Consider the following 15,526-nt stretch of genomic DNA (forward strand, 5'->3'; position numbering starts at 1 on the left):
CTACACTCCTATTTCTTCATCGACTGCATAAGGCCGCATTACCAGACTAGTACGACTGACAATGGCCAACCTCACGTGCCAGCTGATGGTGGATGGAAAGCTCTCAGGACCATGGGTCTGAGCGAAGCACAAGTCTAGCTTGTCTACTGTTAAACCTAGCCCTAGAGAGTCTGAAAAACTGACGAAATCCTCTTAGCCGCGTTCGAGAGGAAGATGCCCAGAAGCTTTTTGGATCTCGTATGTGTGGTAGGACAATGGAAGAGCCGCTACAATGACGAGTTCTTTGAGCTGTCCGGCGAACTCACTGTCATACAGCAGATAAAACTCATCAGCCTAGTAGCCTGGTTACGTCATGAGAGCCAAAAAAAAAAATGAATGAATTGCAAGACCAAGCCTGGGAAATATCACTAGCTATCAAACAGAAAATCCTTGACATGCATACCCTCCGTTGCTAATGCGTTTGCTACACCAGCAACATCCGCTCTACATGTGGAGTACATGTGCACTTCGCATTTTTGAAGTCATGCAAAATTTCACCTAATATTGATATTCAAGTTGGTTGTAGATTGCCGACAGCCATCAGATTTTTCTGAGGTCAAAAAACGCCTGTCGCAACGATCGAAATTGTGATTACATAAAACTTATATAGTAGCACTACACATATAAATCTCTGTGACAAGGAAGAACAATGAATATGTCAAAGAACAATTGATGAGCTGGTACTAAGGCGAGTTCTATGAGTGTTGAGATGAATCTAATCTTCACTCGATTCACGTTTCTTTTCTAGCGAACAGTAAATAACCATGTAACCCACGCAACAACCTTATTTTTGTGTGTATCTTTAGGTGTTGTGCAATTTATAGTTGAGAAATCTAAAAAAAAACTATACTTCTATATTAGAGGCAGTGTTATCAAAACACTTTATTTGCCCTTTCGGTTACATATTTTAAGATCAATGCAGTAGAAAAACATGGATTCTTTGCAGCTACTCACTTACATCAGCAAACAAAGGAGAGTCGTATGTTACTACATCACTAAACATATTTTCCTCTTTTTGGAGTTCTTGTTGATAACATTGAATAGTAGTTCTGCGAAAGAGAAAAAGGTTGAGAATTATTTGTTGGTTAAACACTCGCTAATAGCATCATTCACATACTCAGTGTCTCGTTTTATCTCTTTCAGCATATCAATAAATCCCGTAATCGACAGTTCTTCCGCATTGACGTTCTGCTGTTTACCATTCAATTCGGATTGCATGGCATGCTTTTTAGATCGCATTTCACGAATGTTCTCACGACATTCTTCCAATTCAGCCTCGAGTTCTCCCGATTGCTGTAAATTTTTATGATTTCTTTATATGTAAAAACAGTGAACTTCCTGGCGTCCTTCTTACCATTTGTGCAAACAACTTCTCCAATGCTTTCCCGTTGCTTGCTATTTGTTCTCTCATGTAGATAATATTTTCCGAATTATTCATCTTCCACAAAGATGAAGCTGTTGCCACAAACGAGTTGCTCTTCGTAACCGACGTGTCGGAGTTCATCGTCTTCAGAAGCGCCACATCGCCTAGGAAATTTTTCGTATTGACTGTATCTACATTTTTGTTTATTCTGTTAGTTTTTAATGTTATGTAGAAACTCACCGACCGCTACAATACCATTAATTGTAGACTTTAGATAGTTCTGCGATAATAACCAAACAATAGTGCTTTCGATCTGATCTAGCTCTTCATCTACTTCTCTGTGCTGAAAGTGTACATGCATTTTTAACCACATTAAACAATCTATCGTCAATTCTGGTCGGCACAACCTACCAAACATGCCAATTCTTCCTCGCTTTCGATGACCGATGCCATTTTGTTCAACGTTTTGCGGAGAATCGAACTGTGTACTTCTTTTTTGATTTGTGCAAGCAACTTTCCTTTGTCACTGCAAAAATTTGGAAACTTTGACCAAAAACCAGTGTACAATTAGTGCGTACGTTCTTTTCACCGCAAACGAATTAGAGCAACACACTTAAAACCTTCACGAAATTAGCTCTTTTCCAGATTGTTGCCGACGATTCTTATGATGATCTTTTCTACTGCACTTTTTCGCAGCTTCCTACTTGCGCTACTGTCAGAATGACATTCTGATTCAGCGTTTCAGCGTTTTCAGCAACTAATCGTCGTATTTATACAGAAAGCTGCAAAAAAAGCCTACATGACGAATTAGGGATATTAATTGGACGTTTTTTAGACCAATATATCATTCTATTTTAGTGATAACATATGGAATGATTATGTTTTTTATTACCACTTGTACTATTCCTTTAGCTTTAATTTGCCAGTTTGAAGGCAGGGAACTCCTGATAAAAAATTTTCCAAATGATATATGCAAGATATGGAAATGAAGTGGGCGGGGGCGTGTTACAAATTGATCACCTCAACTTTGTTTCAATACGTGGGATTTCCTAAAGCAAGAGTGGATACAAGGAACGCGTTTGCTGTGTATCGGCCAGCCGAAATTCTTTAGATTGCAGGCTCTTCGGTTATGGATAACCAGACCATGACACCATGACCAAACCATGGTAGATTGTCTGCGAATACCCAGTACAAGCCATATCCACAAAACCGGATGGCCGTAAAAGTCACTGCCGTAATGGCACTGGAAGATATGCAAGTCAGACGCTCGCCGTAAACGTTTTCCCAAACCTCGAATAAAATAAAACACACTAATGAGGAATATCAGTTAGTGCAATAGATCAAATCTGAAAAAATGACCTACGTTTTTGTAAGTTACGTCTGCAGTGTTGGTTACACAACAGTTCCGTTAAGAATCACCTATGTCACTTGTCTAGAAAACTTAACCAGGCGTAAAGGAATGGTGCGCTAACTTCCCCGACTAACAACGCATTTGCTAAAATAGTCAATAAATCAGTAATTCAATAATAAAAATTCATCTGTTCACGAAGGAGTCAGAGATGTTCACAATTCGTACAAATAACGCAGGCCCAAGATCATTTGTACTGTTCGAAGGAGCAATTCTTGACTCAACGATTGCTTCTGTAGTGGACAAACAATCTCATGAGCTCTAGGTCTAAAGCCTGTTATTTTTGGTTTTTCTTTGATTTTTATTTACCTTCAGCTGGATAGACAGTCCAGCGTACGGGAAATATGTCAGGATCACCCGTGGGCCAGTCCTTTCGTGTAAATCCAGCGTAGTAAGACTAATATTTAGTTTTGTTTAATTTGATCAGCATTATCCACCAGTAGTACTCCGTGTGGTTGGTTCAAATACATTGCCGTTCCTTAAAACCAGGCTAAATACTTCGTTAATTAGATCTCATCAAGAAGGATCATGCTTGTGTAAAGATACCTTTAAAAATGACGCTACGTTCTTAAAATAGTTGATCAAATTAGCAAAAGTACATTAGTTCGGAGTAATTTCAATCGATTAGTTTATATAGAAGACACAATTATGTTTCTTCGCGCGCGCGCACACACTCATACACGTGCGCGTATCTGTGTATTTTATCTTCCTTTACATCAAATGCGTTGGTTCACGATGATTCTGTTGGTAGAAAACCTGCACAACGCTGTTGTTATGGTGATAGCATTTCAAAGCGTGCACCGTTGTTAAATCTGCATCGTCTTCAAAAGCTACCGCCTAATCGCATTATGATAAATCTTTCTGTTTTCACAGATTAAGCCTTCGCCTTCGGTTTTGCCGGGCTCTTGGGTGCCGATGCCTTTTTCAGCTTGGCCTCGGCTCTGGCTGCATACTTCGCTGTTTTACGGGCGGCCTTTGCGGCTACGTACAGTTCCTTGCGCTTGCGCTTGCCAAGTTTCGGTGCGACTGGGGTCACCACTGGCCGGTTGTACTTCTTCTCGAATTCCGTCGTCAGATAGCCATACTGTCGCAGAACAGCGTTCTGCGGCTCAATCCTCTTGGCAACGACGGCACGAGCCTTCCAGGTGATATTCTGTGGAGGTACAAACATATTTTCTCAGTTAATCATCGTACCGTGTTGTGCACTCGCAATCCATAAATTACCTTCAGCTTCTTCTTGTGCATATAAGCAATGCGTGCCTTGATCTTGCGCTTGGCTTCCAGGTTGTTTACCACATCACGGTACTTCCAACCCACTTCATGAGCAACGCGATCGACCGTACAGTACTGTGAACGAGATAGATGAAGTAGTAGAAAAATCAATTATTTGCTCGTTCTATTTCTTGATAACTTTAATCCAAGGCGTCGATGTGTTGAGGAACGTAAGAATTACACTTTTACAACGATAACACAATTACCGTCAACTGAATTTTGCTTTTCTCGCATTTTTCATTGCTCTCATAACTGGGCTCACATCCTCATCTGTACACAATAACCCACTCACCTTTCGGTCAGGACGCAAACACAGCTGTCGCAGGGCGATTGGAACACACACTCGCTTCATCTTGTCATATGGCGGCGGGATGCCTTCGTACACCTTCAGGCGACGCAGCGCATTCTGGCCGCGCTTGGTCTTGTGTGGAACCATTCCTACCAAGAGTAAAATATCCATGATACGATTTATTCACACATGCTCACACAACAAAACTCTATTGTCCGCGACGATCATACAAACCTCGGATGGCCTTCCACAACATACGGCTCGGAGCGCGGAAATGGAATGGACCGCGTGCCGGGTTGACGTTGCACCGTTTACGCAGATAGGCCAAGAACTTGATCTTGTTGCGGAAGAAATGGCCGGACAGTTGAAGACCCTCGCAACGCACCACTACCACTGCATTTCCGGACAGGATCTGCTTGGCGACGACCGAAGCCAACCGGCCAAGCAGGTGCCCACGTCCGTCAATTAAAATCGGCTGAAACGAATCATTGTTGAGAAAACGGGAGGAAAGGTGTCATTTGCCGTATCACGTTCGCACCACTTTCAACGCGCGATTCACGATTCGGACCACATGCTACGCTGCAGGGAGCGCCACACAATCATCCGAGAACCGAATTGCGCCTCGAGCATCAAAGTTTCGCACATTTTCAGCGTTAAATGATAGATACCTTCTTCGTGCGTACCATCACTTTCGCAAACACCAACAAAAAGAACTAGGAAGTGTCGTTTAGCGGAAGTCATGAACCGAATGACAGCTAGCGGTCGGTTTGCTGCTTGTCAGCAAAGTCAAACATCGTTCAGTGGCAATATTTCCACCAACGTTTTCACCACGCCCAAGCTATGTACAACATATTTGTTATTTTTCGTGAAAACGGCAAGGATTGTCTTTTTATTCTAAGTCAATTTATACGTTATTTGTCCATGTTCACACAATTTTTTATATTTTACTGAGCTTTCCAGCAGGAGAAGTATAAAAAGTATGAAAAGAAATAAGATTTCTGTGAAATAATCGATTTGAAAATGTTGGATTGCGTTTATAGGGGTGGGTAACGTTCTTCACAAAACAACATTCTTGGTGAATTATTTCTATTTCAAAGCTCCATATTTCTAATTACAATGTAAGGAATCCATTGATATCGTTCAAACGTATGTAATAATATTCATTCTTTCATAATATTACCATCTAGATCATAACAGTTTCATGTAATGTCATGTGGCAGTTTGGTGTTCCTGCTCGTCGCAGTACTGCAGCAATATCGGTGCATAGTTTTGTTTGTCCTGACAGTCCTGTCTATTCCAAAACCGCAATCACCGTGCACGGAAACTATACAAAACATTGGGCATTGAGCGAAAATTCTAACCTTTCTGTGAAAATTGAAATGCATGTGTGTACATTAATTAATGTTAATATAAACAATCGGAAGTAGCCAGCATAAAAAGCTTACGAAGTTCAAACCTGTGCGAAGTACGTGATAGTGTGTGTGTGTCGCGTGTATATTTGCGTAGGCGAGTGTGCGTGTGTGTGTTTGTGTGTGGGTAGGTGCTGTGTAGAAAAAGAAAATTAGTTTTTCGTGCATTCGTCGTGTGTTTATTGATTTCTCAAGGAAATCAGTTTTCGACATTTTTACGTCCTGTTGTAGTTGCTGAACAGTGTCCACGCACTGTGTACTGCTAAACTCCGCCGACGCGAAGGTACTATCTGCGTTCGAGGGTTGACAAAATAAATCACAAATAAAGAAAAGCAATCGTTGGCATAAGTTCGCCGTCTTCTTGAGGAGGTGCTGAAGAAAAACATAAACGCTTTTCCATTGGCTTCGTACAGAGAAAGTATTTTCTCTTGCATTATTTTTTCCCCCGTAAACCTAGTCCTATCGAACAGTTCGACGAAAGTCTGCTGCGTGTAACGGTATACGATTTTCTTCTACAGTAGTTGGCAGCGGTAGGAAGGTAACAAGCACCCTCTGGACTGTGTGTGGAACATATAGAATGAACTGGAACGATGCAACTGTACATTTTTTTGGGTTTTACACGGTTCGCTGTACTTTTGCTATTGATCGTTTCACCGCATACTTCACTTACTCCTATTTTGATGATGTCACTCGCAATGCGTCACTTTTTGGGATAAGATTAGCACGTAGTTATTGTTTGTATAGAGTGCAGAACATAAATATGGACCGTGTAATGGAATGGAGAGTTCAATTTGATGTTGTTCTTTCGTTTCAGTTTCATTAAACAATCCCCAGCGATCTACATATACAATGACACAAATGGCGCAGGAAGAAATTGTCTCGAATACCAAAACGGTAATGCAGGGCTTGGAAGCCCTTCGTGTCGAACATGTCACACTGATGAATAACCTCTCGGAAGGTAGCAAAACCGATCCGGACAAGATGGAAATCGTAAAGAAGAATATGGAGAACATTGAACTTGGTCTTAGCGAAGCACAGGTGAGAGTAGTCTTTTCTCAATGATACTTTTCCCCCTAATCTACAATGAATCTTTCTTACACACTTGCAGGTCATCGTGATGCTGTTTGCTCATCTTCAAAACATTGAAGCCGAAAAGCAAAAACTACGCACGCAGGTGAAACGGCTGTGTCAGGAAAATGTTTGGTTGCGTGACGAGCTAGCGATCACGCAGCAAAAGCTGCAAACGTCCGAACAGAGCGTTGCGCAGCTGGAAGAAGAAAAGAAACATCTAGAGTTTATGGCTTCGGTGAAAAAGTATGACGAGATACAAGAAAACGAAGACAATTTGGAAAAATCGCGCACAGACCCGGTAGTGGAGCTGTTCCCAGAAGATGAAACAGAGGAGCGCAACAACATGTCACCGACGCCGCCGAATCAATTTGCGAATCATGCAAATGCAGGATACGAGATACCGGCCCGTTTGCGTACACTGCACAACCTGGTTATACAGTACGCGTCGCAAGGACGGTACGAAGTAGCTGTACCGCTGTGCAAACAGGCTTTAGAAGACCTGGAGAAAACCAGTGGGCACGATCACCCCGATGTAGCCACTATGTTAAACATCCTGGCTTTGGTATACAGAGATCAGGTAGACAATCTTTTAATGCATTCGATTTTAGAATTTCATGCATTCTAGTGTATCCAATGAACCTTTTGAGCAAAATCGTATGAATATTCATTCATTCAGGTTGTCAAATCGTAGACTCTCATAACGTCGATAAATCCTCAAAAATTTTAAAATTGTATCCTTAAAGACATAAGTTTATCCTTCAAGTTGTAAGAATCCCCATAGTCACATACATCCTCAAAGATTGATGATTTCTCATAGATTATTGAATCCTCATGGATTCATTAAAACCGTCTATAGTTATAGAGTGTACGGAATCATGAAGGGATGCATTTGTGATTTTTCATTTCTACAAATCATACTAAAATTAAGATTCCTTCTTGAGAATCTTCAGAAAAGAGAATCGGGGTCATTCATTCTGCTCAAGAAACATTTAAATTTAGAAGTCCGAATTTGATTCACCGACACTAATGTAGTCATTGTTTTCATATTTTTAATATTTGCACAGAACAAATATAAGGAGGCAGCCAACCTGCTGAACGATGCACTTACCATTCGTGAAAAAACTCTCGGTGAAAACCATCCGGCCGTAGCTGCTACATTGAACAACTTGGCTGTTTTGTACGGTAAACGTGGCAAGTACAAGGATGCGGAACCGCTGTGCAAACGGGCACTTGAGATAAGAGAAAATGTGCTCGGCAAATCGCATCCTGATGTGGCCAAGCAGTTGAACAACTTGGCACTTCTTTGCCAAAATCAGGTATGTTTCTGTTTCTTTACATACTGTCTCAATGGTATTGCATTTAAAAAAAAATTAATTCTTTTCTGATTTCCCATTGGTAGGCAAAATACGAAGAGGTTGAAATGTATTACAAGCGAGCGTTAGAAATTTACGAAATGAAGCTAGGTGGGGACGATCCGAACGTAGCTAAGACTCTCAATAATCTTGCCAGCTGCTACCTAAAACAGGGCAAATACAAGGAAGCAGAAATGCTGTACAAGGAGGTGCTAACGAGAGCACACGAGCGGGAATTTGGTGCAATTAATGGAGAAAACAAACCAATCTGGCAGGTGGCCGAAGAGCGGGAGGAGAACAAACTGAAGAACCGGGAAAACACCCCGTACGGTGAGTACGGTGGGTGGCATAAGGCAGCCAAAGTTGACTCGCCCACCGTTACGACGACCTTGAAAAATCTCGGTGCTCTGTATAGAAGGCAGGGCAAGTACGAGGCGGCTGACACGCTGGAAGATTGTGCTCTACGAAGCAAGAAAGAGGTACGCAAATAGGCCAAGTCTGCCGTAGTTGTAGCAACACAAAAACTAACCCAATCAATCAACATCTAATAACTAAACCAATAACAAACCAAAACAACTAATCGGACGAGTTTCCTCATGTAAACGCCCAACAACGTTTACGATGTTCCTTCCTGGCAGGCATTGGATTTGGTGAAACAGTCGAAAGTGCTCGGTGTAGCGGACGATAACAAGCGCCAGAAGAGCGGCAACAGCAAAGATGATAATGATGATCACAACAAACGTGTGCACAAATAGTAGGTGTTTCGCAGTCGCCCGCAATAACTTTAATTGCTAATCCAGAACCAGAATGATTTATACTAGCCGGTTGAAACATTCAGCAAAGTGACAGAGAGAATAGTTAGCAGTATGGAGTAGAAGGTGTGCAGTGACTTTTCCATTTCCAAACGCTGATCCAAACCTTCAAGTCCAACGTGTATCGGTGGTGTCGCTTGTTCATATTAGTTGTTTATATGTTTGTTTTAATTTTTCATTTTATTACTGTATTCCAGCCCATTTCGTAAATGACAACTATTTCTCCTTCTTTATGTTTACCTATTTCTCTTTACTTCTTTCTCTCTGGCCAGTTATCTAGATCTCTCTCTCTCTCTCTCTCTCGCTTACATTATATTTCGTTTTATTCAGTTTATCTCTACTAATGGAAATGTATAAATTGATACACAGAAGGTTAACAATTGTTTTATGCAAACGAAGACAAGAAACTTGCAAAGAAACTTAAACATTACGCGTGGCTTAAACATATGTAGTTTACAATCCAATAGAGAGAAAAAGTACACTGGCAGAAGGGATTTTTAAAACTCTTTATTATTTTATGGACACGAAATTAATCCGTTTGCAAAAAATGTCTAGAATGTTGTTGTAGCATGAAATGCTAAGCTCTTAGGAAATAGAGACGAAAAACATAAACAAACGAATTGGAGTCCGAGTCTTTGAGAAGGCTTTATAAGCAAAAGCTAAACTAACTGGCAATAGGACGTGAAAGAGTATTACTTTGCGATAGAAAAGCGAAGGGAAAGTTCATGGTATCAAGAGACAGAGAGAGAGAGAGAGAGAGAGAGAGAGAGAGAGAGAGAGAGAGAGAGAGAGAGAGAGAGAGAGAGAGAGAGAGAACGGGATAAAAGATATGAGAAATAGATATATTTGAAGGAATTGTTCTATTTATCAAGCTTGTCGGAGCGAGTAAAGTAAAACAGTTAAGTAAACTACGCGCTTTTGATAATAAAACAAAAATGCATACTGATTATTTAATCATTTCCAAAGTAATATGTAAGACATAGACGCGCGTATAAAAGCATTCGACATAAACTTTTGCTTGTGTTTTTCACCTACACGGAGTTCTCAAGAATAACTATACCGAGAGTTGAATGTATTTTACCAAAATCTTTAATGTCCGAACAATGTTGAAATATTCTCCAGAAGTCTTTGGATAGTGTATATATCTGCTACTTCAAATCCTGTTTCTAGTCTTTATACAATAGAATACAACACCAACGCTGCTCGTAAGTCACCTGAATGGGCACGATGGGGGCGGGCCGGTGGTATATTGATAGCAGTGCCGATCTTCACACAACAGAATCGGTTCAAAATCCCGTCCGGACTAATTCTCCGTACGCAGGACTGACTATTCATCTGCTGGTAAATAAAATCAATGTCAACCAGAAATGGCAGGTCCAGCTCACTTCCTGAGGTGAGCCTTTAAAGAAAAAGACAGCTGAATAATTTTATAAATATGTCCCTTATTTATTTTAAGAATGCGACATTTTCGTCGAATACTAAATATAAATGATATTATGAAGGGAATTTAAATTACGCAAATTACAAGTAACGCGTAACTCGCGAAAAGACTGTACTATAAAATCTGGTTGATAAAAGAACAGAAACAATTTTTTTGTTATTTTTCCTTTTTCTATCGGTTTTGGATCTTATGCTCTTTATTTGTTCGATATTGTAAGTCGTTTATTTTGGGCATTTACAAGTATTGTCCTTATACACGAAACAATGCTGCGTCGAACCAAACTATGGTTCAAGTTTTCCATTATACGGCAACGTTTGCCCAATTTGATGTTTTTCAACAAGCAAGACTGTCATCGCATGTAAAATATAATTTTAAGAAAGGACTTAAAAAAACAATTATTGTGTGCTGGATGTCAACAGATAAAAATTTCGGTATTTTCATTGTTTCAAACAGGTTACCAGGCCACACAATGTTAAATAGCAAGAATAGAGTCTTCAATGCATGCATGACATGCCGCTGTCTGGATTACCCAACTCACCTGTTATTCACAAGGTTGAATAATTTATGTTTGGGTAAGTGGAATTAAAGCATTTTTTTCAGTTTAGTTGATAAGTTTATCTACATCACGGGTTGAATAAGATATACTAAACTTAACATTTAATCCTTATCAAATTCGTGAGTCGTGAGGTGCATCGTAGGCCAATAAACCGACATGGTTGCTTCATGTAGTTGCGATATTTGACCAACTTAAGTTTAAGTGAATATTTATGAAGAATCTGAGTAAGAGCAACTATTTTAAGTTTTTCATTTGTGTTCGATGACGACGATGGGGTGCGCGACAGCATTCGCCCATATGCTACAGCCGGAAACCCTTCAGAACGTGTGGAACTACAAACTACCGAGGAAACAGCAGACCCTGCTCTTCTAGAACAAGAAGCGCTATTTTTAAGAGTCAGACGAACAGTGGCTGGAGCAGCTTTCCCAGCCGGGGACACTCGTTTTACAGGAGGCACGGGGTTCCTATAAACGCAATTTGCCGGGATGCGGAAATAAAATTCCCGAAAAACGAACTGTAAGTGATTTAAAGGTGGATGTGCTAATTCGAAGGACACCTGAACAGAACAGAACCAGAAGAAGCTGGCGTAAACGGCAGAATAAAGCAACCATAACAGCAGCAGCACAACAGCAATACCAGCGTTAGCAATGATGCAGATGACTAGGTGCTTTTGCTATCTGTGGATGAGATTACCAACGCTATCAAGTGAGGTACAATCAAGAACTAAAAGTCTGGGCGACAGGGTGGCGACATAAAAAGGGCGACAGGGTGAAATGCTCGAATTTTCATGTCGTCACAGTCCTCAATGACGCCTACAAGATTCTGTCCCAGATCCTGTGGACTAGCGCCAATTGCTACATTTTTTATCGACGGCTATCAAATTGGGTGACATCGTACATCGGAAGACCCAAACCCTAAAGTCATACTAGGTCGTCCACATGGACAGAGGAGGCGTGGTAGGCCCAAATTGAGATGGAGTGATGGCATTGATGCGTCCGCCAGAAAGGCCGAGATAAACGATAGACTCTCGACGGAGCTCGACCGTGTTCGGTTTTGATTAGTCCTGCAGCAGGTCAAGACTGCGGAGCGATTGTAGCGCCGGTAGCGGTTGTAGGTATCAAGCCGGCTTCGTTACAGATAGACATCAAGACCTACAATACCATAGATCGGAAGAAGCTATGAAACTTCATGCAGGAAAAGCTTACAGCTTTTCGGGGAAGTTAGACCGGCTGGTAGAGACCACCATGAACGGGGTGCAGTGCAAGGTGAGAATGTCGAATATGTTGTCGAAATCGTTCGAGTCTCACAGGTTCTCTCATCTGAGGCAAGGCGATGCACTCTCCTGTGTACTGTTCAATATCGCTTTGCAAGAAGTTATACGAAGCACGGGGCTCGACAACGACATCCGTGGCACGATCTTCTACCGGTCTCTATGCATCCCTTGGTCTCACGGATGACATTGACATCCTTGGCAAAGATGAATGTGAAAGTGCGTGTGGCTTACTGAAACCTGAAGCAGCAAGAATCGGATTGAGAATCAATGAGACCAAGACGAAAAACTTGCCGGAAGCTCAGTCCGTTGTAAGACCCAATTGGGAGGCAGTGTATAAGTTGACGGCGACAACCTCGAGGTGGTAGAAGAGTTCTGCTACCTCGGAACGGTCTTTATATCGGACAATGACATCAGCAGTGAAATCCGGAGGCAATGCTGGGTCACCGTCTGTTCGACAGCGACTCCAAGTTCGGCTCGAGGCGCAGAGATGCAGCGAATTCCTTGGACGGATCAGGTGAAGTCAAACCTGTCAGAGATCGGAAGCCTACATGGGAAGCTGCAGCTAGGGACCGAACATCCTGGAGAGTAATTGTAATTGTGGAGAAATACAATGATGAGCTTGGAGCCACCCGGTGGTGTATTGGTAGCGGCGCCGGTCTTCATACGACTGGACCGGTTAAAAATTCAATCCGACGCAATCCCCCGTATGCAGGACTGACTATCTAGCTACAAGTAAATATAGTCAAATAACACCAAAAATGGCAGGCCTACACCTCTTGAGGTTGTCGTGCTAGAAGACCTAAAGATGGACCTTACCTACATTTTTTAGAAAAATTTAATAGGTTCACATTAACATAAATCATTGAATTAAAACTAAACCTAATACAAAACAACATAGCTTTTAGCATAGTGTACAATACAAAATGGAACATATTAGTGACGTTGATTTAAACCCACGTGACATTCGAATCATGATATAGAATTCTTCTAACTTAATTCTAATTTGTGAACCTGCAATCGTTATTCTTAAGTACATGATTAATGTAAAATGCTTGACCCGACGCGACAAACAAATCCAGTTCTTCAAAATGATTGAATATGAAGTACATATGATTGCCTATCAATTATGGTCCACTATCAAAGACTGAACGGATACCCTTTATAGCAGGGTATAGTTCAATTGATTTTATATGTGCCGTGAGTACATTTTTGGCGGTAACAAAGATATATCAAAAGCATAACTCTTGAGCAGATCACTTTTTTATTTATCGTAACTTCCTAAACCGGAAATTAATTTTAAACGAAATGTATTGTACTTGCGATGTTATAATTGGTTATAACAAATTTTGACGTATCAACTAAGACATCCCTTCCATGTATTCAATATGATTCTTTCTAGTGAGCAACATCGTAGCATGTGAAATTCGGATAGAATAGGGCTTTATATGTAGCTAAAAAAATGCTCAAAACAGTTCGATAGCACCGACAGAACCTATAGATTACCTGACTGTGAGTAAGGTCGCGGCTTGATTCTAATAATAACATTTTCCAAAAAGCAAATTTGAGCGAATGATAGTAAAAGCAGAAAGGTATACGGATCTTCGAAAATTTGAATTGAATGATTGACAGCACGGCCAATCTTGGTCGGCGAAGAGGCAATCATTATAATTGTTTATAATTACACCGAAAATGTTCTCTTTTTTCGGGAACAATCAGTTGCTGAGCGGATAGCGTCGAATTGAATGGATGGATGGATGGCTGGATAGTTGGATGTTATGTTTTAAAGTTTAGCTTGGAGCTGGATAGGGGTTTCCAGCGAATCGTCGAACTGTAGTTGAACGAAGGATGAATCTGCTGTGGATCCGGCCTGGTTGGTAACAGTGAAGGAAATTGTTGATGATTGCGTGCAGACTGAAATTCTGGCTTGACATAATTATTTCAGTCGGGTCGGTTTCAAACAAAAGCGTCTTGGTGTGGTTGGGCAGAAAGCATTTTATATAAACGTTGATGAAATTAAATATAGTTCAATGCGAGTTCCGATTTCAAGCTGCAAAGTAGCACGCGATCAAATTCGACCTATGCGATAAAAACAGCATTAAAATAAGTTAACTAACTCACACTACATTCGCTGCCGCTATGTACATGCACATGGGATACTAATATTGTTGTTGTACACCCACATATCATTGAAGATATTTGCGCGCATGCTTTGCGAAATGGGAATGGATGGTCCCCTTGGCAATGGATGAGTTTAACAGAATGGTGTCTCAATTGGCTCCACTTCTATTGGTTCTGTGCGTTGAGCGCGCGGTGTGGCAAATGGTTTAGTATGTTGCATGTTTTGTTTGTGAATATAGTTTTTACGTACCAAATTACTGTTACAATGTTGTGTAAAATATAAGATAGGATTTAAAGAGCATCGTTTCATGGATTTTTGAAAATAGAACAACAGTCTTTCCCTGTGTTGCGTACATTCAAACAACAGTGTAGCTCCGCCTACTTTGTTGCTAAGGTACTCGAAAAAGGTAGACTGTTTACAGTTACACAAAACAGTCTTTGTACAAACGTTATCGACATTAAAAGTACATATGACACCGTAATCTAGCAGTCGGCATCATTCAATCAGGGAAAATGATCACCATCGAATCCATGAGAAGATCGATTTTTTTTTATGGATATATAGATATAAACCAATTATTAAGAAAATAAAACAATTCAAGAGGGTGTCGCTAACAAGTTTGAACCCGACCCTTCAATCTCTTCCAATCTTGAAAATGAAATCTTCCATCCTCATTACTGAGAGTTCAATTCTTTTCTCTATTGAGCGCGCTAGCAGTCATTTGTTCAAAAAGTTTCACGAAATTCCTATCCCACACACACGTCGCTAAAATAACATCTACATTTCATAAGATTTAATAAATTCCACATTCTTTACTGAACGTGCAAAACAAAAACTCACAACTCTCAATTTAGTTTTAAAATACCAGACATTGAAACCACAAAGAGTTCCTGGGATGAGAAGTAGTTACGTTTAGTTGCCTAAGTGTACGAGCTTGTCTGGTATTATGTGTATGGATATCATTTCACTGCTGATTTCTCTCCTATAAATAACTGACCAATAGTCTATATAATAATATTTTATAAATGAAAACCATGGCATCCTAATTGGCATCCACTGTTAGATGTTTAATATTGTGCGCAAGGAAACTACTATTGTTTATATGTTTTACTTTTTTACCAA

The 15,526-nt window shown here is 40.6% G+C and overlaps 3 protein-coding genes across 7 annotated transcripts; 1 reads left to right on the forward strand and 2 right to left on the reverse strand.

The window, feature by feature from the left end:
- Positions 1–906: 906 nt before the first annotated feature.
- LOC128304351 (uncharacterized) lies at positions 907–2,113 on the reverse strand. Of its 3 annotated transcripts, none has more exons than XM_053041530.1 (6): positions 2,016–2,113; positions 1,814–1,945; positions 1,643–1,745; positions 1,394–1,587; positions 1,157–1,332; positions 907–1,088 (listed from the first exon to the last, which is right to left on the reverse strand). In XM_053041530.1, the coding sequence occupies exons 2-6, from the start codon at positions 1,853–1,855 to the stop codon at positions 986–988; spliced, it is 618 nt and encodes a 205-aa protein (XP_052897490.1). In that variant the 5' UTR covers positions 1,856–1,945; positions 2,016–2,113; the 3' UTR covers positions 907–985. The 3 variants fall into 3 exon arrangements, with proteins under 3 accessions (XP_052897490.1, XP_052897491.1, XP_052897493.1); XM_053041531.1 differs by having other exon boundaries at positions 2,023–2,099; XM_053041533.1 differs by having other exon boundaries at positions 1,394–1,566; positions 1,814–2,103.
- A 1,343-nt stretch (positions 2,114–3,456) lies between these two features.
- On the reverse strand, positions 3,457–5,151 carry LOC128300345 (60S ribosomal protein L13a). The gene is made up of 5 exons (XM_053036368.1): positions 5,040–5,151; positions 4,606–4,846; positions 4,375–4,520; positions 4,035–4,157; positions 3,457–3,963 (listed from the first exon to the last, which is right to left on the reverse strand). The coding sequence occupies exons 1-5, from the start codon at positions 5,055–5,057 to the stop codon at positions 3,685–3,687; spliced, it is 807 nt and encodes a 268-aa protein (XP_052892328.1). The 5' UTR covers positions 5,058–5,151; the 3' UTR covers positions 3,457–3,684.
- A 523-nt stretch (positions 5,152–5,674) lies between these two features.
- LOC128300831 (kinesin light chain) lies at positions 5,675–9,831 on the forward strand. 3 transcript variants are annotated; one of them, XM_053037040.1, is made up of 6 exons: positions 5,675–6,063; positions 6,595–6,818; positions 6,889–7,428; positions 7,916–8,167; positions 8,251–8,682; positions 8,842–9,831. In XM_053037040.1, the coding sequence occupies exons 2-6, from the start codon at positions 6,630–6,632 to the stop codon at positions 8,956–8,958; spliced, it is 1,530 nt and encodes a 509-aa protein (XP_052893000.1). In that variant the 5' UTR covers positions 5,675–6,063; positions 6,595–6,629; the 3' UTR covers positions 8,959–9,831. The 3 variants fall into 3 exon arrangements, with proteins under 3 accessions (XP_052893000.1, XP_052893001.1, XP_052893002.1); XM_053037041.1 differs by having other exon boundaries at positions 5,675–5,907; XM_053037042.1 differs by having other exon boundaries at positions 5,675–5,836.
- Positions 9,832–15,526: the final 5,695 nt, after the last annotated feature.

This window comes from Anopheles moucheti, chromosome 3 (assembly GCF_943734755.1).
Source record: "Anopheles moucheti chromosome 3, idAnoMoucSN_F20_07, whole genome shotgun sequence".
NCBI classification, from domain to species: Eukaryota; Metazoa; Arthropoda; class Insecta; order Diptera; family Culicidae; genus Anopheles; species Anopheles moucheti.